The sequence below is a fragment of the Episyrphus balteatus genome, chromosome 2 (genome assembly GCF_945859705.1).
Source record: "Episyrphus balteatus chromosome 2, idEpiBalt1.1, whole genome shotgun sequence".
Lineage (NCBI taxonomy): Eukaryota > Metazoa > Arthropoda > Insecta > Diptera > Syrphidae > Episyrphus > Episyrphus balteatus.
Window position 1 is genome coordinate 96,836,824 of NC_079135.1, and position 25,902 is coordinate 96,862,725.

Sequence of the window (25,902 nt, forward strand, 5' to 3'; positions counted from 1 at the left end):
AAATGTATCTCATATTTTAACCTATATAAATTACACAAAGAAAAATCACTTTACTTAACAGATTAGAACGTCATTAAATAAAGAAAAAACGTAAATAAAAACAAAAAACAAAGGAAACATTTTACGATATTGAATCATCTTGTTGTTAAACAATCAGGCATTTCTTTTTTTTTTATTTTTTTATTTGCAGACATTTTAAGAATCAAAGAAAATGAACACCTTTTAGTGAATTGAAATTTTTTGCACAACAAAAAAAAAAAATATTCACTTAAGACGTTCAAATGAGTAAAAAGGATTTTTAAAATACTTTATACTTTCGATAAAAAAAATAGAATCTTCAATTTACTCAGAACTTATATGAATTAAAAATACTTATACATATATTATGTTGTACACACAATGTACATTTATAAAAAAAAAAAACTTGGAAAGAGGCCAGATTAGATGTTTTACGTCTTCGTTGTTTGGGTTCAATTTTTATTCATTGAGAAGATAAGTTCAGTTGTTACGCTTTTGTTTAGATTTTTTTTTAGTTATGAGACAGATTTGTAATAAGAGGGGGAAATAAAATCGATCAAGGTTGTGTTGTTACAAAATTGATAATTTATTATAATTATTTATTAATCGATTAATTACGATGTTAAAAAAAAAGAAAACAATTATCTATTAAAAAATAATAAAAAGACCACACAAATCAATGACAATATAATAAATAAATAAAAACGAATTTCGATAGTAGGCAGTTTTCTATTAAAATGTTCGTTCTTGTTGATTCTCACGATTAGATACAACCTATTGATGCAAAAAAATTTAAGGACATTTTGACGAATACATATTCAAATCGGAGTCACGTTGGACCGGTAACCGGTTGCGTTGTCCTTAAAATATAATTAAAAATGTGAATCAAGTGCCAAACTTGATGATTCAAATCGACTTTTGGCTAGTCAAAGTGTGAGGGTTTAGAGTTCAAAAAAACCTAACATACCTGACCAAAAATTTTGTGAAATTTCAAACATTTTTCCCATACCAACTATTTTAGTTATTTTGGTGACTCAAAGATTCGATGCAATTAAACAAATATGATGAAATACTGTGAACCTATAATAATTTCGTCGGTTCAAAGAAAAAAAAAAAACACTAGCTGCTATTGAAATCCTATGTAGTTAATGAGTTTTTCCTTTGGAATTAAATTTTTGATCATTTTAAAAATATTGAAAGCCAAGAGGAAGTTTGTTTTTTTTTTCATTTTATATCAAGCTTTTTTTTGATAATTTTATTTAGGACCAATTTATTCACTCTCCACTAAAACAACTGTAATTAATTCATGATTGGTTGTAAAGGGAAATAACAGCAAAAATCATTTAAACCGTAATAACTCGAAAACGAGACTAATACCTCTTAAGTTTTTTGACTTAAAATTTCCTCAGGAATTCATATTTTTTATTTGGGGTGGTGACTGTGGGACACCCTGTATATCAATTTATGCATTCGTACAAAAAAAAGTTGAGATAACAATCAGACACGAAATTACGATGATAGAGAATGCAAAATAAAGTTGGTCCCGTTAGTCCGTCTGCCTGTCTGTATATGGACCTACAGCCTAAACGGATGGACCGATTAACATCAAACTTGGTAAGTAGCATTTTTTTGCGACTCTACAGAGGGATTTTTGAATAAATTTTTTTGAACCGAAAATAACGGTTATCTACCTTTCAATATTGAAAAAGTTTAATTTCCTTAAAAACGGCTTCAACTATTTTTTTTAAACAATTCATTATGTTAGTTCTAATACAGTTGCTATCTTTTAATGAACATTTTTTTTTTTTTTCGAAAATCATTATTAACGTTACCTGCCATAGAACCGTTTTTTTTTTTTTAATCTGATTTTCTCCTAAATTAATAATTAGATTTTAACAATATTTATGCTAAAGCATTTATACTATTTACATACATATAAATTTAAAATACAATTTTAAAAATTAAATTTTTGGATTTTATAAAAAATTAAAAATTTTTTTTTTGAAAAATCAAATTTTCCAAAAAATTATTTTTTTAACAATTTTAAATTTTTTTTTTTCTAAAAATGCATCTTAATTACATACCTTCTTCTTTCGGAGCTCAATTGGATTTCAGACGTTGTTTTATTCCTTTTGAAAAACGATTTTTTTTTTACTTGTTTTTTTCTACTTCCAATAATTACATTTACTAAATTTCTATATAAAAAGTACTAAAAATTTGCAAGAGCCGGGTCGTGCGACCCAGTCATGCATTTTATTTTAGGAAGTCTTCTAAGTTTAGAAGATATTCCAAAAACACATTTTGTTGGTAGTAAAAAATTCCAAGGCTCCAAAAAACCCCCAATTTTTTTTCTTTTCAAAAATTCAAACTTCTGTCGTTTGTCCACCTCGAGTTCTTTATATATACCAAACCGTGTCGTCTGTCCACCCTACGTTTAGGAGATATTAAAAATAAAAAAAATTGCACTGAAAAATTCGAAAGTCTTAAAAATTTCCAAACATTTTATCAATAAAACATGAAAGCCGTATGTTGCAAAAAAAAAAAATTGCATAAATACAAAATAGAGAACGACACCATCAAACCAATTTTTATGATTTATATGGTATTTTTTTGTGTCAATTGTGCAACTTTGTATAGGCTCCGCAGTCGAAATTAAGACTCTATAAAAGTATAATTTTCTGTTAGTTAAAGGTTAAAATAAATTAAATTTTTTATTCAATCAGTGATTAAATTAGAGGAAACTAAAAAAAAGTCACTGTGGTGTAGGCGTAACTCTTGTGTATGTTACAATTTCATGGTAAATATTTTTATTTTATTTAATTATTTTTATATTTATATTATTTTAATAATTATGATTGAAGAAATTTGGGAGATATATGTCAAAAGTTGTTATTTCCGAGTATCAAGATCTAAAATTTTGTTTGCCAAACTGATTTAATTTTAGGAATTAATTGACATTAAAAACCAAAATGTATTATTAAATTAATTCATCAACTTTAAATTCTTGTTAGTGTCTCCGTCACGTTTGCAGCCCTTCATTAAAAAAAAAAAAACTATCACGTAACTATGCAATTTTAATAGTTTTCTATTAATATTTTCTAACGCAGTTACTTAATATGCAAACACTATAGACCATAGATAAAATGGTTTTTTAAGAGAATTTATGAGGTAATATTTCTAACCATAATGACATTTATTGATTAGCTTCCCAACACCTACGGCCTTTAGAATATTATTTTTCAAACTCAAGGGAGATATCATTAACTTGAATTGGTTATTCTTTTTTTTCTTCTACTGGTCGTCAAACCCCGTGCAAAAATGTTAAGAATTTCCACAGCACGTAGTCGTCGTATATGACATCGTTGTGTCGTTTTTAAAAGCAAATTTATGATTATTCCATGTTTTGAATTGCACATACCTATTCGACTGAAAAAGGCTGCTATACTTGTGTCTTCCGCAAAACTGCTCAGGGGTAATCAACGCTCGTACAAAAAAAAAATCACTATCGCCCATCAAGTTGCAATGGTTTAGACATCCAGAACCATGTCCATCGACTTGGCCAGAGTCTATATGGAGTGTCTATATGGTCTACGATAGGACGGAGGCAATAAAAAGTGCAGGTAATTAGGATGCACTGAGCGAAGAGTTAATCGCTTACTGCCACTCCAGGTTTTAAACCTAGACCAAGACCAAACCCATTCAGGTGGAATTTAACGAGCATTTTCAATTGATATACAACGAGTTTGTCAAGTCAAGCAAACTTGCAAACTCGCAAAAGAAAAAGAAGAATCAATTAGCAATGTGGCATCAGTCGCATGTTGCAATATTCCACCTGTGATTTTCTTGAAGCATGCGTGTGGATTTTTTTTTTTTTTTGTATAAATTAAATTTTTTTTCTCTTAATGAAATGACATTTCATTCGATATGGTGAATGAGGAGGAGAGATGTTTGATAAAAAAGTATAAATTTAAATTGCTTTGAAATACTTTGAAGTAACTTCATGTAGCTATGCTATTAGGGGCGAAGAAGCAGTTGTTTTAGTCTGATCTCGTCGACATGGTTGTTGTCGTCGTCGCTTTTATTTCGTGCGCGAAGTTGAGAGATAAGCCAGAGGATTTTTTGTTCAGACACACTTAACAAATCTAGAGTAAAAGTGTATGTTTGTTTATATACATATTTTTGTGAAAGCCTTGCACATAATTTTAAATGCATTTTTGTTGCAAACTGCTCTCAAAAAAGATAGTGTATCTTGGTCTTAATCCGTATATAAGATCCAACCGGTTCATTGGCAATTTATGTCAGTTTAATGCAACATGACAATCACCATCCAATTAGAGTGTAAAGTTAAGTCTTTTTTTTTCAAGATTTTATCAATGTTATCAGGAGAGGAAGCTTATAATAAAAAATAACAAACACCAGTTTGATAAAATGAAAATTATTGCAACAAGTTGGTTGAGCTCATTTCTATATTAAAGAATTCCAATTAAGTGGGTATGGAAAATGGGTTATTCTTATCAGTCGGCTTTTTAATGGGAGAACAAATCATGAATGGCCCTTCAGAATATGGTTGGCTGATAAAGATTGAAATACCTACAGCAATCAGCTGAAGTTATAGTTTGCGAGACAGACTGAAGATAGCAATGTTTATATGAGGATTTGAAGAATTATTAACGAATTTTGATTGTTTGAAAAAAAGTTCCACTGTAGTAGAAAATGTACTGATTCAAGGTCTTTGGGATAAGTAATTTGTTTAGGATTTTTGTTTTATTATATGTAGCTTCTTGTTGCTAGACGTGATTTTTCTGATTTGATCTAAGGCACATTAGTTGCTTTAAAGCAGTCCCAATGCATTTTAAACAGTCGTTATGGACTTCGAATATTCTAGCGGCAAGTATTGACAATAGAAATTCGGGGTATTTTCATAAAACGATTTCGGTGGAAGTGCTATAGTTTGGATCGATCATGTGCAATAAATATGATACTACTAAATATACGGAAATCATACTCAAATGCTCGTTAGCCCACCCTTAGTTCAAAAATTGTAACAAAAAAACTTTTTATAAATTACCAAGCTCTTAAAATTCAAAAAAAATTTTTTTTCAGTGCAAAAACTGTCTTTTTTCCACTATTTCTCAATTAACAGTGGTTATTTCAGCAAATTGTTGGAATTAGCATTTGAGGCACAATGCAAACACCTGTTGATTTAATTTTTCTTCATTTTAAAAAATGCACTGTGGTGTATGTGTACTTTTTTTTTGTGGTGAACAAAACTAATTCGTCTATAATTTTTTAACTAGCGTAGGATAGCGAAAATAAAAGTTGGGCTATCCTGGGCTAACCTTGGGGAAACAAACCACCGTTTTAAACTAATAATTTTTTCTCAGGAAAAAATCCAAATTTTTTCGGTTTCTGATATGAAAAAAAGTTTTTTGTTGTATCTTTTGAAAAAATAGAGAAATAAAGAAAAAAAAAAATCCTAGGTTTACGTTGGGCAAACGAACCACAGTGCAAAACCAACTATTTTTACATTGAATACAAAAAAATTATAATTTTTGTGATTTTTGAGGTGAAAAAAAAAAAAATAATTTCGTTATAATTTTAGAATTAAGGGTGGGCTACCAAAAAAAAAAAAAATATTGGGCTATCTTGAGCTTACCTTGGGGTCAAAAATAAGGGAAACTACTTGGTAATCCTAAGATGATTAATTTAATTCATTAATTCTTATTAGGTAAATTTTTAAGAAAAATTACCTACTTCGACATTTTTTTCACAGTGTTGACACTATTTTGTCTTTTTGAACACAATTAATATACTTAAGTTTTATTGAAATGGTGAGACCCGATTTCAAGATATATAAAGTCATATCAGAAGTGAGCGTGGGCGTGAAAATTTCGAAAAATTTACATTTACAACAATTTGTTTTTGGAAAATTAACTTAGTTTTAAAAAATTTATTTCTGTCCATCACCATTACCTACTTACAATCGACACGCCCTGCAACAATGGACGGAATTACGAAAATCAGGTTTTTGATCTTCTCCATAATCGTAATGTTGGTTTTGATTAAAACCTCGAATTTTTTTTTTGATACGAAACCAATATTTGTCCTATAGAGAAAGATTGATTTTATCCTATTGACGATTCCGTTGTCGCATCTGTTCAAAGGTTCTATGTGATAACACTTCTCATTTCAAATAATTTGGTGAACCACAAAAGCAATTTCATTTGCAATCACCTTCATTATTCAAAAAACATAAATATTTTTCAACTGAAGTAATAAAAATTGCTATTTAGGGCGTGTCAAATTAAACGCCAGTAAAAAAATACTTAAATCACATTTTTCGAAGAACTTTCTGCAATAAATAAAAACCCACTAAAGTCTTAAATCTCATATGTTTTTTTCGAAACCAGAAATAAAAGATAACAAATTGTCTCACAAGAAAGGAAAAAAAAACCAAGGCTTTAAACATTTACTTGAATTTATTTTTTCCATGAACAAAAGAAAACAATGTCAAATCCTAGAAACTCTGTGTGCAATACAATTTGTATTGCATGTCAGTGTCACTATCACCGCATTTTCATCCCACCCAGATACTTTCTATTACTTTCTAAGGACAATCGACCGACTATGATGACGACAACGTATACGGTCGTCGTGTGTGCATTTTCACAGTTTTCCAAACCAAAACATTCATATAGTCTTTTATATAGGTAGGAGAACCCATGTCTGTCACTTTTCACACTTGAAAAAGTATACACATGTGAACCAGATTGCAAGTTAGAGTTGAAATTAAAAGAAAAGAAGAAAAAAAAAGGATTTTTCCTAGATGACCACCTACGGTAAAAATATATATGTTTTTTTTTTTTATTTTCTAAGTAATAAGTGCACATAAGTGCGATGTATACTGTGTATAGACACTCTAGTCTCGTGTGTCCAATTCGTTGTCATGCAATGCATTTCAAGTACCATCCATCCAATTTCTACATTATATTGCCAGCCGCGCGTATCTTTTCCTTCGGGAATTCCGATTTCGATCCCAAAGCCCTCATCCACATCCACATACATTTCTCTGATTAAACCGCCCAAGCACTCAAGTGTCTTTCACTACAATAATATTAGTTGCATTGGTTTGTGCATTGTGGATATATGCGTTCTTTAGTTGGTATGTTTTTTTCCTGATTTGATTCGAGTAAAGCAGTGGTGGGAAACTTTGTGGAACTAAAGCGGGCCAAACAAATTGGTAATCAAGTATCGTAAAGATTATTTTTACTTGCGATATAGGTACTAGGTATATATCAAGTTATGCATTCGTACAAAAAAAAAAGTTGAGATAATATTTTTCCATGACATTACGATGGTAGACAATGCCAAAAAAGTGGGTCCCGGAAGTCCGTCTGTCTGTATAAGGAGCTAAAGCCTAAACGGATGGACCGATTGACTTCAAACTTGGTATGTAGCATTTTTTTGGGGACTTTAAAGAGGGATTTTTGGAATTAATTTGTTTGGACCAAAAATAACGGTACTTGTCATATACCGATTTTAGTAAAGTTGAAATTGCTCAAAAACGGCTCTAACGATTTTGTTTAAAAAATTCAAATGTAAGTTTTAAGACACGGTCTATCTTCTAATGAAAATTTTTTTTTTTGAAAATCATTATTAACAGTAATTGATATAGAACCGTTTTTTAAAATCCGATTTTCTCCGAAAATGCTTATTCAATTTCAACGAAACTTTTTGTGAAGAAGCATTTAGAGAATTTTAATATAAACTAAAAATAAAATTTCAAAAAAAAAATAATTTTTGGATTTTTAAAAAAAATTTGAAATTTTTTGTTTGAAAAATCATATTTTCGAAAACGTGACATTGAATTTTTTTGAAATTTCGTTTTTAGATGTTGATTAGTGATTTCTACAAAATGGCATACCAATTTTATTTTAAAACTTTTTTTCCAAAAAATTATTTATAAAAAATTAGTTTTTTAGAAAACGACTCTAACGATTTTGAAAATTTTTTTTTCTAAAAATGCATGTTAACATATTAATCAAAACTGCATACTTGTTTTGGAGGGCGATTTGATTTCAGATGTTGTTTTATTTTTTTGAAAAACGAATTTAATTTTTTTTTAATTTTTTTTTTTGTTTTTATATGCGTACATTTCCAATTTTGTATATAAAAAGTCTTAAAAATTTGAGCAACTTGAACCCTAAGAGCAAGTTCGTGCGACCCAGTAGTGCATTTTATTTACACTAGTTACCAACCAAAATAGAAACTCGTTGGCAACTTTTATTGACATAGTGAAGTTTGGTTAAGCTGAAAATCACATATACTTATACACATATTGAATTTTGAGTTTTCGAAATATTGTAAAAATACTAAAAAATAGGTACTAAAAATGCTACTAGAAATGGATTTTTTTGTTTGTCTTTTTTCGACTGGCACTAACTTTAATTTTTACGATTTAAAAAAACTCTTTAAATTGTCACGATTCCAAACATTAAACTAGCACTAGTTCTTTCCAGAATCCATAATGAAATCAACTTATTTTTTCAAAAACGATTTCAACAATTTGTATTAAAAAAAAATTCATAGGTATACCTAAATTCTTTAAGGTTAATCTTGTGATGAAAATGTTCTTAATTTTAAATATCATTACCAATGTTATCGCCCATAAAAGTGTTTTTTATTTTGTAGGTACTTTCTTTTAAAGGAATATTTAAATTTAAACAAAATTTTTAAACAAATGCTTTTATGCCTTAAAATAGGTAACTTAACCAACAAAAATGACCAATCTTTATACTACACATTTTATTTTTACCCTGAAACTTTTACTCAACGCTCGTTAACTAGTCTTTTCTATAGGAAACAGATAAAAACAACTTTATTCAGCTCTACGTTACTTTGATAAACTAATTAATTATGTTAACAATAACTTTTAAAAAAGTTTTTAAAAAGATTATTAAACCATTATTTAATCAACTTTTAGGTACTAGAAAATGTTATTATTTTTTGATATTTTTGATTTTCTCGATAAACAAAAAAAGACATTATAAATATTTGATTAAAAAAACCAAATAGAATATTAAATACAAAAAAGTACTTTATAACATTAAATTTTGAAAAACATAAGTTCTAACAATTTTTTATTTCTATATTTTTGTTTTAAACTTTCAGAAAGCTGAAGAAAGGATTTTGACTAAAGTTACCTATTCCACGATATTGTAAGTGTTACCGTTGTCTTTAATTATTTTTTTCTAACAGTAAAATACAACAAACTTATCGAAAAAGTGAAATTCCAAACCTAGCTGTGACTATTTTTTTCGTTTTCGGGGCTGGAGCTTAACATAAATATACTAATAGAGTCTAGTAGATAATAGGACTGCCAAATATTCTGAATTTGACCTGAAAATCTCGACATCCATTATGATTTACTAAATGTCCAACATTGATTCCTAAAATTTCAGAAATAAAAGAAAACTACATATATTCACCCAAGGCTTTTAATGAAATTTTAAAGCAGATCTTAAAATTCTAAAATAGTTTAAAAGATAATTTAAATAGGTATGGCTCAAAAAAAAAACTACAAAATGCACAAAAAAATCCCAACTGCATTGGCACGCATGCAATTGGTTCGTTAGCCCTGCATTTATATCAATCCGCTACATAGTACTCGAGATTTAAGTATCCCATTGTGTTTCCTTGTTTGTTTGTGGTTTTTTTTTATTCAATCGATAAAAATGCACTATAACCTTGCAATATAGGGCTTGAAGTTCCATTCTTTCAGATTTTTTTTTTTTGTTTTTGTTCTTGATAATAAATTGTCAAAGCAAATGACAAATAGAAGTCGTGAGACCGGCGACGAAAGACGCAATCAAATCATTCGTGGTTTATTATATGAAAACAAAAAATCAATCGAGAGCTACAATGTCTACTGGCTGCTGCTGGATGACAACGACAAGTATTTTGACGAGGAGTTAACATAAAACACACAAAAAAAAAAATTGGGTTCTTATCACTTTTTAATTCTCTTGTATTCCAAACGCTCTCTGTCCTTTAAACCTCTACGAGACGAGCTATATGACACGATGCATCACAAGCTTTTGTTTTGTAATAAAAAATGTTAAACTTTGAAATATTAGCATTTAAATGTTTTTCACTGAGAAACAACAAATTTCTAGCCCAAGAATTTCCCAAAAAAAAATGAAACACACAAAATATCTTTTAGATGATGGGATTAGATGAGATAGAATTTTGTTTTTATTTCCCTTAACACGAGTTAGAGGTACTCAAAGAATTTTCTTAGAAAATGTTTTTTTTTTTTTTATTTTCGGATGGGCCCTAAAAATAAATCAAATGGAGAAGTTTAAATGAAATTATTGCTACGGGTGACGAAATATCCAACGAGCTAGATATTACAGATTATTTATTTGGATGAATGCCATTCATAAAGATAAATTTGTTTTTCCTCATTTTTTAAATATTTCAATTGGAAGCTGGTTAAAGAAGTGAGGCATTTAGATGCGTCCATGTAAAAGTCTTTTCAATGTTCTTGCTTTGACAGAATTTGTCACATCAATAAATAATAAAAAATAAAAACATCACAAATGGGGGTTAAGTTTTGTTTTGATTATATGAATAGCTGAAAGATTTTACTATAAATTTTATTAGTAATTCAATCAAAAATAATCATCTTGAAACTATTGGCTGACATTTGAAAAGTTACATTTTTTTTTTATTTGATTGCAACCTAGTTATAGTAATAAAATAATCAGCACTGTGAAGGGATCGTGATTTATTTATTAACTTGTTATTTTTTTTTTAATTCTAGAACAGGAAACAAGTAGTTTATGTAATGATAGGAATTTTGTAATGAGTTTTGAAAATTGTTATATCACATCAGTCTTATTTAGGAATTAGGAGAATTCAATCCTTTTCATAAATTTGAAGTAGGTATTATTTCAACAGAAAATAAATAGGTACAAACAGATCAAAGTAATATCTTGTAAAAATTCAAAACTGTTCAGTTAATCAAGAGTTATAGCTCATTGACTTTGGTGAGTTTAAAAAACATGACCTTATTGCATAAAATAAATTTAGATTAGCAAAATATGGAAGGCAATATTACTTAAATTTGATGTATAAGGTCAGAAGTCAGAAATCATAATGCAATCATTAAGGATTTATATCAAAAGATTCGTTTTAACCCTCTGTAGGCACATTTCTTTTTTGCGAATTTGGCTTATACTTTTTCATGTCGCTAGAACTTTTTTCGGTCTCACTATTTTATAAAGAATCATATATGAAATTGATGTAGAATTTACCGAGGAATTCGAATATTGTATTCACAATTCCAAAAAATTGTATTTCAGACACTTTTTTGTGACCACATTTTATTTTTGTCCTGCCAAATTCGCACCCGAGTGCCGACAGAGGGTTTAAAATTGATGAATATAGGTACCTAATGAATGAAGGAACAGTAAAAATTTTGATTTTTGACAAAATGGCGGCTTCCCAAATTAAAAAATCGTTCTTTTACCAAGAAAATTTTCACTTTAAACTGGCTTAAAAAATTGAAATATTGTCAGAAAAATTATTCCTTCAAAGGTATCTAAGAAGATCGTGTGAAAATTTCAAGCCGATTGGTTCGGCCGTTTAAGAGAAACTGTCCTTAGCGACTTTGAAAAAACTGTTTCGAGAAAAAACGTGTTTAAAATTTGTGGGAGCCATGTAAACTAAGTTAAAACGTCTTCATAAATACGCTAATTTCTCCTTAACTAATTGCCGTATCAATGTGAAATTTTTAGGACAACATTCTTAAATGTATGTTCATTCAAAATACTTAGGTATTCAAAAAAATTTTTTTGATTTTTTTCAAAATTACAACTAGAAATATTATCTTTTAATCAAGGATTACTCCAAGGGAAATCAAAGCACTTTACTATTGCGAAAAATACAAATTCAATTCTGAAAGGGTACAAATTAAATAATTTGGAAAAATATCTTATTAAAAAAGTCTTTTTTTTATGAAAATCATTTTTATTTCCGTTATTTATGGAATATTGTCAACAATGTTACACCATTTTGAAATGAGAATTGATCACGCTAACTTTTAAGGTTATTTACTTACCAAAATTTCGTAGTGCAAAAAGTGATACTATCTTAAAAACTGATGCAGAAGAGTTTAAAGTTTTGATTGCAATATTTGTTTGCAGGGTTATTCAAGGTTTCATAAGCAAAAGAAAAAAAAATTGAGAAAGTCACGGCATGGCACATGAAAGACCGTCCACTTTTTCGATTTTTTTTCGAATGCCAATCTATAACTCAAAATACATAGCAACCATTTTTACTATTTTTCTGATAACTGTCACCAACCCTATCACCGTTTCGACGTTGACTTTTGTATATTTATAATGCCTGAACTATATGTTTTGATTATTATTTGCCGGTAAGTGACGTAGATTTATTTCTACAATTAGATTTCAAAATTAATACACCGAAAAAAAAAACCAATATCAATTTAACATTTTTTAAATATCAGCCAAAAATGCTCTATTAAATGTGTTTTATGATTTTTTAAATGTAAAAACAACATTTTTATTATCAGGATGATATTTAAATGTCACATTTTGGAATTTTTTTTTGATATTTTATTATCATTTTTTCATATTAATTTCTCATTCCAAATTATTGAAAAATATTAAATAAAAAATTCTTAATGTGTACTAATTTAAAGGCGCTTTGTGTTTTTTCGAAGTAAAATGTATGATTTACTGAGAAAATTTGATCGGCACTAAGATTTTACTTCACATAGTTTGGGAGAAAATAACAAAACAATTATATCACCTATAAAAGAAAAAATAATATCACCATTATTTTGTAAAGAATATTCCCTTTCAGTAATGTTTTGAAAAAAGAAAGAAAATTCTTAAAATAATAAAAATAATAAAAATGAAAAGGAAAGAAATAGGTTTCATTATAATAAACTAAAACGTAAAATCTAGTCAACATTGATATTTTAATTGTCAAAGTGATATTTTCACTATCCACTTTAACTTAAAAAAATGTCAAAATGATATTTTAATTGTCAAAGTGAAATTTTCACTGTCCCACCTGAAATTAAATAAATTGCACGACTGGGGTCGCACGTACTTGCTCTTATGCTTAAAGTAACTATAATGTTAAAGCTTTTCATTCAAGAAATTTAAAATTTGATATTTTGAAGAAATTTCATAAGTAGTATAAAAAAATTAAATCTGTTTTTATAATTAGGTAATTAAACTCCGTTTTAAATTATCTTAAAAAAAAATAAAAAATATGCCATTTTATTTCTTGTATAAAAAGGTATTTTTAGAAAAAAATTTTCGAAAATTGTAGGAGCCGTTTTTTAAAAAAATAATTTTTTATATATAAAAATTTTTTAACATTTTTCAAAAAAAAAGTTGGTATGCCATTTTGAAGAAATAATTAATTTACACATAAAAACTAAATTTCAAAATTTTTCATTGATTCGTTTTCAAAAAATTGATTTTTCAAAAAAAAATTTTGAAATATTTAAAAAAAAACCAAAAATGCGTTTTTTGAAAATTTTCTAAAATTTTAATATTATCTTCACTTACACACTTTTGTGTAAAAATTTTCATTTAAATCGGGTTAATGTTGTACGAGATATTCAGAAACGAAAAAAACCGTTCTATGACAGGTACCGTTAATAACGGTACAAAAAATATTTTTTTTATTTAAAAAGTTGGCTATTATGTGTAGTACTACACACAAAAATTTTAATCAAAATCGTTAGAGCCGTTTTTGAAAAAAAATTAACTTTTCTATTTCCGTTATATGGCAGGTACCGTTAGTTTTGGTCATAAAAAAAAAATTTCAATTTCCCCTCTAGGGAATCACCAAAAACTGCTAACCACCAAGTTTGAAGAAAATCACTTCACTCGTTTAGGCTGCAGCTCCAGATAGAGACAGACAGACAGACAGACAGACAGACAGACAGAATTGCCGGACCCACTTTTTTGGCATTCTCCATCATCGTAATGTCATGTAAAATTGTTATCTCGAGTTCGATTTTTTTTACGAATCCTAAACTTGCCCTATAGTACCTATATCGCAAGTAAAAATGTCAAAATGATATGATAAAATATCAAAATTGATATTTTAATTGTTGGACGACTTTTGTCACTGAAAAATGTTAATTTGATAGCTGTTATTATCAAATTTTTTTTTTCGGTGTACTCCATTAATTCCATTTAAGATTTCAATAAATTGAATTTATTTGGTGGTTTAAAAGAACCGCCTAAATTATTAGGGGCAAAAATTTTATTTTTGAAAAAAAGAAATATTTTACCTTTAATATTTTACATTTTTTTAATGGCTTAAGAAAAACTGCTCTATTCTAAGCATAATAAAATCTACTCCTGCTTGTACTTCAAAAATCATAAATCCTTTTAGATATAAAATAACTTCTTAAAAAAAACTAAAAACCTCATTCTTTTTTATTTTTAACATCATCGACGATTTACAGCTGTTATTTGTTTTAAACTATTTTTATATTAAACTTCAATGTAATTTCAATGTTAACATTTCCTTTTTCAAATGTCAGCATTTTTGTTCTTCTAAAATTTTACATCCGACAACAAGAAACTTTGAGACATTTCAATTTTGGATAATTACTAAAACGAAAAAAGGGAAACTTTCGACAAACGTTTTCATTTAAAAATTAAATATCCGGAAATTCAATATTCGCGCCTCATACTTTTCAATTTATTGAATCGGAAAAAAAGGGAAAATCTGTTGAAAAAGTTTGTTCTTATCGTTTTCGTTATGATATCTTGATTATGCTTTTTGCTTTCATAATATTAAACAGAAATGTATAATGAAAACAAAGGCAGATCGACGAGAAATTAAAAAAAAAAAAAAAATGAAGAAGAAGAAACTAATTTACTCGATAAAGGACGACAGCATTTAACCAGCACCAGAAGGCTGACCTTGAGTAAAGTTTTGTCCGATATTAATTTTGATGAATAAAATTAATAAAGAATAATTATATCTGTTTCTTCCATTTTATGAATCTCTTTTTTTATTTAATAAAAAAAAAAATTTCTGCTCGTCATTTTTTATGGTTTAATATTTTTTATTTGAATTAAAGAAAATTTGTAAACAAAATCAAGAGAAAGTGCTTAGGTACTTGACTGCACTTTCTTACAACCAATCAATGTTTTTTTCGAAATCATAGAATAAAATTATAAATTTATGTCCCTCTTATAATCTTGAAGCTGTCTACAAGACGAACTATAAATTTTTATTGTTTAAAATGTGGTTGTTCCGTTTAAGTGGAACAATAAAATTCAACTTTAAAGAGTGTAAACAAACATTTTTCTAAATCTAAAAAACATTTAAAATAAACTATAAGATGGTAAAAAGCTGATTTTTACTTCAATTAGAAACCGTTTATGATCTTGTTTGCTGCACATATTTAAATTTCCAAATTCAAATTAAGAAATTTTAAAAGTGATGGCCATTTTTTTATCAATAAAACATTCAACTAATGATTTTAATATTCATCGAATTCTGTTACAAAAATCTACTACCTTAAATTGAAAATTATATATTGACAATTTAAATGTAAAACTAAGTCATCCGTTGAGATTTTTATAACTTTTAATCAATGAAAACAAAGAAAATAAAAAAAATAGAAAGAAATAAATTCTACTCAAAAACAATGCACGACATCTGACACTGACAAACACCTCATTATCTGTGACAAATTTGAAATGAAATAAATTTTCCAATGAAATTTAAATTTTTATTCTCACAATTAAATGACAATCCGTTGTTATATTTTTTTTGTTCTTCATCAGAATCTGAATGAAATTCAATCACAATCACACCGTAAAAATATTTTTGTAGGTGAAAAATGGAAATAAAAAAAAAAAAATAAAAGAAATAAAAGAACAATAAATTTAAAAATGCACCTCTTTTGTTCAACGACAAATTAATGTATCTACATAGCATTGATGTATACCTATTTTTATGTATAATAATTTTGTTCATTAAATTTTCGTTGAAAAAATTATTTCACTGTTATAGATAGGTACTATTTGCATATGTTTTTTTTCTGACGGTGTCATTTTATTTTCACTTAAAACAAATTGTTTTTATATTTTTATTTTTATTTTTTTTTGAAGGTAAATTATATTCCTTCTGAGAGTGTTACGAATTATTTTATACCTACGTTATTGTATTTTATAGAAATTTTACATTTCGCATCCATTCATTTTAAATTTCATGTAAAAAAAAATGTATGTATAAAAAAAAGGATGCAAAAGAAATTTTATTGCTCGTGTAGCCGCACGTGACCATTGTCGATGGCCTATTTTCATTTTTTTTTTTTTGTTCTTCTCTCGAAAATTGTTCTTTTTTTATTTACCGACTTTAGTGAGATAAGAAACTTAAATTGAATTTATACAACGTGCTTTGCATTTCAATGTGAGAAAAAAAAAGAATGTCTTTTGGACAGAAAAGTAACTCGTCATGAAAACAAGGTAGCAACTACATACGTAAGGAAGTTAAACGTTACCAAAAAATAAGAAGACGCACAAGTCTGAAGTTTAGGGATTTCAAAAACCCATGGTACCTAACTGTTATAAGAATTCTGAGTAAGTCGAAGGTGTCTGGTAAAAAAAAGCAAACCTAATGAGGTTGAGTATTGTCTGGAAACCCTTATAATCCTGAAATAATAAATGACAAAGCACCAAGAGCTCAAATTTTTTGAGAGCTAACTATAATCGAAATGTCGGAATGTATACAAGGCACTCTGTTTTATAGGTAGTATATGCGTATGTAACCCAAATAATTGGAAGCTTTTTTTTGTTGAAAGATTATATGAACCGATGAGTCAGTAGGTGTGGCAATCGGTAGGTATTTAATTTCTTGTACAAAGAAATTTAAGTAAAAAATATTTTAAGAATCGTTAGAGCCGTTTAGAAAAAAAAAACTTTTTTTTATATTACTATTATAAATTTTCAAAAAATATTCTAAAAACAATTTCGTGACTCTTTAACAAGAAAAATAACATTTTCCATTTTTGTCATCTGACAATAATATTTAATTACGTTAAAAAATACTTTCAGTTTCCCCTCTAAATAATCACCGAAATCCTTACTTTCCAAGTTTGACTAAAATTGTTCTAATTTGTATTTGTGTAATCTCTAACAAATTAATTATGTCATTTAAGCGGATTTAAAAATAAAAATTAAATCGTTATCAGATTTTAAGAATCATTAAAAAAAATGTTAAAATGTTTAGGAAGCCCTTTTGAAGTAGTTCATAATTAGTTAAAACAAAGTGAAAACAAAAATTGATTTTTTAAACACCTGCTTTTTTTCTTGAGCCAAATAAGATTTTAATAATTTCTAAAGGATCAACTTGTTTGGCCAAGAGATTTATGTGTTCCACTTGGAACAACTTTTGAATTCTTGTTTTTTGAAAAAAAATGTTTGAAAATTAAAAAAATGACGATGTATGTACTTTGAAAGTGCATTTTTGAGTTCACACTCTAGTTGTAAAATATGTATGTATATGACGAGTCCAGGGGAAAAACGGCACATGTCCATTTTTTGTCAAAAATAAACTAATGATGAGGTCTTGTAGCATTTACTGAGCACTTTATGATGCCATTCATACTTTTAGAAAGCAAATTTAAGCCTTTGTAAAAAAATGAATAAATTATGTGCCTTTTGCATTACCTAAGTTGTATGGGGAACAAAATTTTAAAATGCTTTTATCTCGGAATGAATTGGAATGAACTTGAGCTGTTTTTCCCCTGGGCCCTTCATATGTATATACTATACATGTATATGTAGAAATCGATAAATATTCGAATTAAAAAAAGAAAATAATTGCAAAACAACTTTAAACTCTATAAAAACATTAGAAAATTCAATTTTCGAAAAAAATGAGGCCATGCCAAAAACGGTTTTCTTCGTTATGAACTTTGAAAATAATAATTTGAACCCTTAGGACATGTAGAATTCCCAAATTACAAATTTTGCTTCCCTAAAGCTTGATAAAAGTAACATTAGCATCTGATGTAAGGCTTTATAGAAGCAAAATTGTAAGTTGAATGTGGAAAGAATACCTGTTCCTCATCATGACCAAGTCCGCTTGTCAATGTTAAGATGTTGAAATCAAATTTGTTCTAGTTAAAATTCCGTTGTTGGCTGTTATTATTACAAAGATTAAAATTTTGCAGTTGTATTTTAAGAACTTGTATTATGATGCATGTCTTCTCTAAGAAGTTCGTTTAATGTTGATTGTATAATCTCTCCCCTTTTTAGTGTGAGTTTATAACACTCAGGGTAATTCTTCTGAAAGAACAGTGTATTATAACATAAAACCCGTGACTTCTTGCCTAAGTCTTCTCTATATCACAAAGCCAAATCGAAATAGTCGTTGCTTCGGCTTTTTCTTGCAAATTGCGTCGTAGATGTCACAGTATTTACATGTCATTTCTTTTGATTGATATCAAAAGTTTAGTACTATGATTTAATTTAGTTCTATAGGAACAAATTCACTTCCAGGAACTAGTAACAAAAAAAGTTCACAATTCACACTTCAATTATTTTTTTTTTTTTCGTTTCATTTTGATTAACTTGCCACAGTTAATAATGCAAGTACACAAAGTAGGAAGTGTTTGCTTTATAAGCCAACAGGTCCTAATTTATTGATCCATCTTCCATAATCCATTAAGAAATTAGTTTCTACTAGTATTTGAATTGAACTAATTTCCATATAAACGACATTCGGCAAAATGTTTCTATTGAAGTTAGTAAGACTTTTGTACTTAGTTCTTGGAGTTATTGGTTGCAATAATTTCGAACATAATTTAATACATCGAATTTACAATGAAAGTGATTCAGTGACAAGTGTTGTTTTTATTGGTTTTGAAAATAATGAATTTCTGCATAATTTTTTAGCCCAAAATGACAATATTCCTGTGATAATATTTACATCTCCTCCACGATTTTATCACAAAGAACAATTTTACAGAAATGCGATATTAGTTGTACAATATTGTGACAAAATTGGATATATTTTTTCGAATTTAATTCGTTACATTCGAGTTCGAAAAAATGTTATAATTATTTCTGATAACATAGAGACTATGAAAAGTGGTTTTAACTACTTCCAAAGAAATAATTTTACAAGAATTTTCGGAACCGATAGAAAAAGTCAATATGCATTTCTGCCTTATTCTAACAATCCAGTTCAAGAAATCTCTCAAGCGAAACCTCTTCCGAATCCGTTGGAAAATTTAAATGGCTACGTATTTCGAGCTGGTGTTCAATATGATTCTCCCAGAGTTTTTTGGTATTCGGATAAATCCGGTCAAACTAAAATTGCAGGCTATGCTGGGGAACTTTTTTTGAACTTTCTCCAAAAACACAATGCGACCATTGAAGCAATATTTATTAAAAACTTCAAAAGTCAATTCACTTATAGGGAAATCATCACCCACAAAATGGACGTCAAAATGGTTGCATGGAATGGAAATGAACGAGTTCGGCTGAGTTATCCTCTGGCACGAGTTGGTTGGGTTATCATGGTGCCACTAAATGGCCATTTAAATCCAAATCAGTACTTTCTTAGACCTTTTTCGTTAACATCTTGGATATGCATTGGAATAAGTTTCGTCTTCATAGTTTTTATGGATTTACTGAAGGACCGTTTGACAGAGCAGCCTGTTAACACTTGGAAATGCACAGCTCGAACTGTTCTAACACTTTTAAATATGCCTGCAAATGGAAAAATCCATCGAGCTTATAGATTTCATTGTCAAGTTATGATTTTTTCATTTGTTCTTGTCAATCTTTATCTGATTTCTTTGACATCTTTTCTGACAGTTTTCATTAAAGTTAAACAATATGACACAATAGAAGAATTAATTGATAATAATGTACCGATGATGGTTTCACCATTTGGCTATGAAATAGTTCTTAGCAAAATTGCTGATAAAGGAATAGAGAAAATATTGAAAAAATTCGATGAAGAAACGGTTTTAAATGCTAGAACTTATTACACAAATACAAGTTACGCTTATGCTAATGATATTGATTCAGCTGAATTTTTTCTCAAATTGCATGCGAAATATTCTAAACCAAAATATCATTTAATTCGTGAAAGTTATCAAGATCATTTTATTGGATTTCTTCAAAATCGTGATTCACCATTTATTGAGATATTGGACAGGTGTATAATTCAAAGTATGAGTGGTGGATTGTTGGATAAGTGGACAAGTGATGCTGTGGAAATTGTAAGACAAGGGAAATTTGTTCAGAGATCGACTGGTCGTAAAATTTTAAGACCTTTAACAATAGATCATTTGCAATTTGCTTGGACTGTTCATCATCTTGGTGTACTATTCAGTGTTGTTGTTTTTTTGATTGAAAGATATAAAATTTTTAGAAAATGTTTTTTGTAGTTTTTAGTTTTTAGAAATATAAATAAAAGAAATTGGTTTGCTAAGAAAATGTGCACTGACAGTTATTATTTTTGAAAAGGATTTGTCTTGTAAGAAATGGGACTTCTGAAATAAAAATTCTTCATAATGTTTAAGGACTTTTATAGTAAAATTTGATGTAAAAACGCCCCTTTAAAAAAGCAACTTTCTGAAATAAAAAGTCTTCACAATTTAAAAAGGCTATTTGAAGTAAAAATTGATGCGTCGTGATGTAAAAAGACCTAATTCAAAATGCGACTTTCTGAAATAAAAATACCTCATTATGTAAAAGGACTTCCCGTAGTAAAAATTCAGACTTCGTGGTGTAAAAAGACGTCAATAAAAATGCGACTTTGTAAAATAAAAAAGTTTTTATAATGTAAAAGGACTTTTTGAAGTAAAAATTGTTTAGTTGTAATGTAAAACGACCTCATTTAAAATGCAACTTTCTGAAATAAAAAGTTTTTATAAAGTAAAAGGACTTTTTGAAGTAAAAATTGATGCTTCGTGATGTAAAACGACGTCATTAAAAATGCAACTTTCTAAAATAAAAAGTCTTTATAATGTAAAACGACTTTTTGAAGTAAAATTTGAGGCTTCGTGATGTAAAACGACCTCATTAAAAATGGGACTTTCTGAAACTAAAAGTCTTTGTAATGTAAAAGGACTTTTTGAAGTAAAAATTGATGCTTCGTGATGTAAAACGACGTCATTAAAAATGCAACTTTCTAAAATAAAAAGTCTTTATAATGTAAAAGGACTTTTTGAAGTAAAATTTGAGGCTTCGTGATGTAAAACGACCTCATTAAAAATGGGACTTTCTGAAACTAAAAGTCTTTGTAATGTAAAAGGACTTTTTGAAGTAAAAATTGATGCTTCTTGATGTAAAACGACGTCATTAAAAATGCAACTTTCTAAAATAAAAAGTCTTTATAATGTAAAAGGACTTTTTGAAGTAAAAATTGATGCTTCGTGATGTAAAACGACGTCATTAAAAATGCAACTTTCTAAAATAAAAAGTCTTTATAATGTAAAACGACTTTTTGAAGTAAAATTTGAGGCTTCGTGATGTAAAACGACCTCATTAAAAATGGGACTTTCTAAAACTAAAAGTCTTTATAATATAAAAGGACTTTTTGAAGTAAAAATTGATGCTTCGTGATGTAAAACGACGTCATTAAAAATGCAACTTTCTAAAATAAAAAGTCTTTGTAATGTAAAAGGACTTTTTGAAGTAAAAATTGATGCTTCGTGATGTAAAACGACGTCATTAAAAATGCAACTTTCTAAAATAAAAAGTCTTTATAATGTAAAACGACTTTTTGAAGTAAAATTTGAGGCTTCGTGATGTAAAACGACCTCATTAAAAATGGGACTTTCTAAAACTAAAAGTCTTTATAATATAAAAGGACTTTTTGAAGTAAAAATTGATGCTTCGTGATGTAAAACGACGTCATTAAAAATGCAACTTTCTAAAATAAAAAGTCTTTGTAATGTAAAAGGACTTTTTGAAGTAAAAATTGATGCTTCGTGATGTAAAAAGACCTAATTCAAAATGCGACTTTCTGAAATAAAAAGACCTCATTATGTAAAAGGACTTCCCGTAGTAAAAATTCAGACTTCGTGGTGTAAAACGACGTCATTAAAAATGCGACTTTGTAAAATAAAAAAGTCTTTATAATGTAAAAGGACTATTTGAAGTAAAAATTGATGCGTCCTGATGTAAAATGACCTTATTAAAAATGCAACTTTCTAAAATAAAAAGTCTTTATAATGTAAAATTACTTTTTGAAGTAAAATTTGAGGCTTCGTGATGTAAAACGACCTCATTAAAAATGGGACTTTCTGAAACTAAAAGTCTTTGTAATGCAAAAGGACTTTTTGAAGTAAAAATTGATGCTTCTTGATGTAAAACGACGTCATTAAAAATGCAACTTTCTAAAATAAAAAGTCTTTATAATGTAAAATTACTTTTTGAAGTAAAAATTGATGCTTCGTGGTGTAAAACGACCTCATTCAAAATGCGATTTTCTGAAACTAAAAGTCTTCATAATGTGAAAGGACTTTTTGAAGTAAAATTTGAGTAGTAAAAAGCTTTCATAATGTAAGAAGACTTTTTGGAGTTAAAATTTAGGCTTTGCAATGTAAAAATATTTCATTAAAAATGCAACTTTCTAAAATAAAAAGTCTTTATAATGTAAAAGGACTTTTTGAAGTAAAATTTGAGGCTTCGTGATGTAAAACGACCTCATTAAAAATGGGACTTTCTGAAACTAAAAGTCTTTATAATGTAAAAGGACTTTTGAAGTAAAAATTGATGCTTCGTGGTGTAAAACGACCTCATTCAAAATGCGATTTTCTGAAAGTAAAAGTCTTTATAATGCAAAAGGACTTTTTGAAGTAAAAATTGATGCTTCGTGTTGTAAAACGACCTCTTCAAAAATGTGACATTCTGAAATTAAAAGTCTTCATAATGTAAAAGTTCTTGACTTTATATGACTGATACTGTGGCAGTTAAAACTTTCAACATATTTAATCTGTTAAGTGTAAAATAAAATTAAATTTCTTTGACAAATATTATGATACAAATAGAAACTTCAAGGTCTTGTTTACACTATGCCAATTAACAGCTTCAATAGTTTGATTTCTTACGCTCAATTTAAGTCTTCTTCTACGTCTCGTTAACATTGGAGGAAGATTGATTTTAAAAATAAGTTTCCATTATTTGTTTATACATAAAAAAAAAAAAAAAAAAAAACAATTTTATGAGTTAAATGAAGCCAATTCCAAATTTTTTAAAATACTTAGAAGCAGTTTCGGCTTTGTCAGAAGTTATTAGGTGTTTGACTTGCCTATTCACTATACACATACACCCATAAATGAACATTTAAGATTTTTCGCAAGAGTGTCAATCAATTTGATAGACAATTTTCTAATATTGTTATATTTGCTCTCAATTAGATACTTATGTTACTACAGGTTTCTGATAGTAAATACACTTCATATAAACAGGCGCTACAATCTCTTCTTTCAACAGAAAAAAGGCAGCTGAGAAACTTAAGACCTCAATGCATTTGGCTGACCTAAATTTTTAGCAAAACAAAACCGTCCGTCGCCAATAGTCTCAAATTCAAGTCTTCTTCAAACTTGCAGACCAGACATGCCGTACCCACTATTAGGCCACTATACATACTCAATTTATACCAACTTGCCACGTGATCACATCGGATTCGGATCTCTCCACCGATCGTGTTACCACTTTAAATGACCAACAAATTTATTTATAATACAAAAATATTTATGTCGAAGCAAATAATGTTTTAATTACATCAGCAAGTTTGTTGAATGCCAATTAACATTAAAAAAATGTGAGTCAGTAAGTGGTTACGAGATATGGGCATGCAATTTACTACCGTCTTTATCGTGTCACTCATTGTTTGTCTTGAGGGTGTCTCTCGTTTTGGACTTCAACGAGTTACGCCTTATGGTTAACGTTGAATTATAAACAAATTTATGCTAGACGACTAACGACGACGATGATATCCAAGCCGGGAGCCGGCTTCTCTTCCATATTAAGATAGAGCCGGCTCCTTATACAAGTGCATTATTATGATTTTATATGAGTGTTAAAAGTTTGGAACGTTAAGTTGTAATTTATAACTCCATATAGAATTTGTCAAAATTTTGTGGCCAATTTATTTAAGGATCTTCAAAGATATTCAGCTTTAAAAATAGCCACCAGATTTGATTAAAATTCCTGTTAAGTAGTAATTTCTTGAACAGAATTGCAGATTCCACATCCAACATTACCAGTCGTACTATCGCATCAGATCTGACCAGGAATTAAGTAGTTTTTCCTAAATGCATTAATCATATATAAATAAAAGTATACAAATAGTTGGTCTCTTAATAAGTACAGTAGAGTAGGTAATAAAAAAAATCTGAAATTGTCGTAGTCTCTGATTCAAAAACCATTACTTTTCGAAAATAAGGCGATTAGAGTATTTTTTGCTGTTGTTTTTTTTTTTTTTTTTTTTTATTTGAGTAAATATCCACTTTTATTGGTGGGATTTATAGTCCAAATGCTCAGTTAAGAGTAATCACAAACAGATATTTCCCATATGATAATATCTGACTTTATGTCCAATTAAGGATTCAAGAGGATATACATAAAAACTGGTATCAGTTGGGGGACAACTGCATTTATATTCGAGAAAATAAAATTAATAGTCCATGTCAATTATTACGTATATTAAAATCAATCTTGAGTAAACATTCGAGAATAGTTTATAGTTTTTTTTTTTTTTTTTTGTTTAAAGGCGGTAAAATTAATGATTGTTAAGGATCAACGAATGTCAGAAGATTCAGATGAAAAAATAAAATTTGTGTGAGTTTTTGACTGAGGGATAGCAGAAGACATAAAAAAATAACATGTCAATTTTATGACTGACATATCGTCAAATATTCGGAGAGATGATTCTGTGGGAAAAAATATATTGCGATTTCTTATGATATCTTCGAATGGGAATTTTTAAGAAGGTATCATGTGAGTGGTTAAAAATACGGTCCTTTGGTCCTTATATTTATTGGAGAATTTTTATTTCAGAATGTTCCACTGTTGATGTGTTTTTACATCACGATGTCACACTTTTTACGTCCTCGAAATAATATCGAAAAACAGTTCTATATTATTAAAAAATGTTTTTTTTTTTTACTATTTCTTTGCAGTTTTTCCTTCATTTAAATGCTGTTCGGAGTATTTTATTAATAAATATCGTTTCAATCTTAGATAGCTAAACGAAAGAAATAATTAATATTTTAAAAATAAGGTAAAATATTCCAAAATTAAAAAGTTTTTTTTTGACAAATTTTAAATTTTTCTTTGGTTTATATTAAATTTAAAAGATATTTGTTATAAAAAAATGCACAAATAAACTCAAGCGAATAAGAATTTTCTGATGTTAAAGTGATCAATCTTGGTCCATCAGGATAGAAAAAATGTTTGGTAAATTTGTAAATTTTCATGATTTATGAAAAAAAACAAAAATGTTCTAAAAAGGTAGACTTTTCTTAATTATAGAGAATTAAATATAGAATTTTCTATAAAGTAAACCGTTGTTGAGTTATTGTTAGTTAAGGTAAAAAAGTCTAATAAGAAATTGTAAAACAGTCAAATAAAAAAAATAATAAGCTTACTTTTTTTTATTTTTAAAACTTTAAAAAGGCAAACAGAGCAACGGCGTATACAGGGGGGGGTCACGGGGTCATGACCCCCCCCCCCAAGAGCTCAAAACTTAAACAAGAAATTGTTATGTGATTTGCAAAATGTCGAAGTTTTAGAACATGAACGAAAATGAAAAGTGAAAAAAATTTTCGGTATTCAA

The 25,902-nt window shown here is 28.2% G+C and overlaps 2 protein-coding genes across 3 annotated transcripts in view; both read left to right on the plus strand.

The window, feature by feature from the left end:
* Positions 1-25,902, plus strand: part of LOC129912228 (monocarboxylate transporter 3) — a 64,856-nt gene that overhangs the window by 18,713 nt on the left and 20,241 nt on the right. Inside the window, exon 2 of one of the 2 annotated variants that reach the window (XM_055990378.1) lies at positions 9,190-9,236. The exons of the other annotated variant lie outside the window; for it this stretch is intronic. The gene's annotated coding sequence lies outside the window, so the exon portion shown is untranslated. The remainder of the gene's footprint in view (positions 1-9,189; positions 9,237-25,902) is intronic. 2 annotated transcript variants of the gene reach the window in all.
* On the plus strand, positions 17,404-21,051 carry LOC129912232 (uncharacterized). Its single transcript, XM_055990382.1, has one exon. It carries the CDS (start codon positions 18,830-18,832, stop codon positions 20,498-20,500), a length of 1,671 nt encoding a protein of 556 aa, XP_055846357.1. The 5' UTR covers positions 17,404-18,829; the 3' UTR covers positions 20,501-21,051.

Excerpts from the sequence above, each read along its gene's own strand:
- LOC129912232 (XM_055990382.1), top strand. The coding sequence starts at position 18,830 with ATGTTTCTATTGAAGTTAGTAAGACTTTTGTACTTAGTTCTTGGAGTT.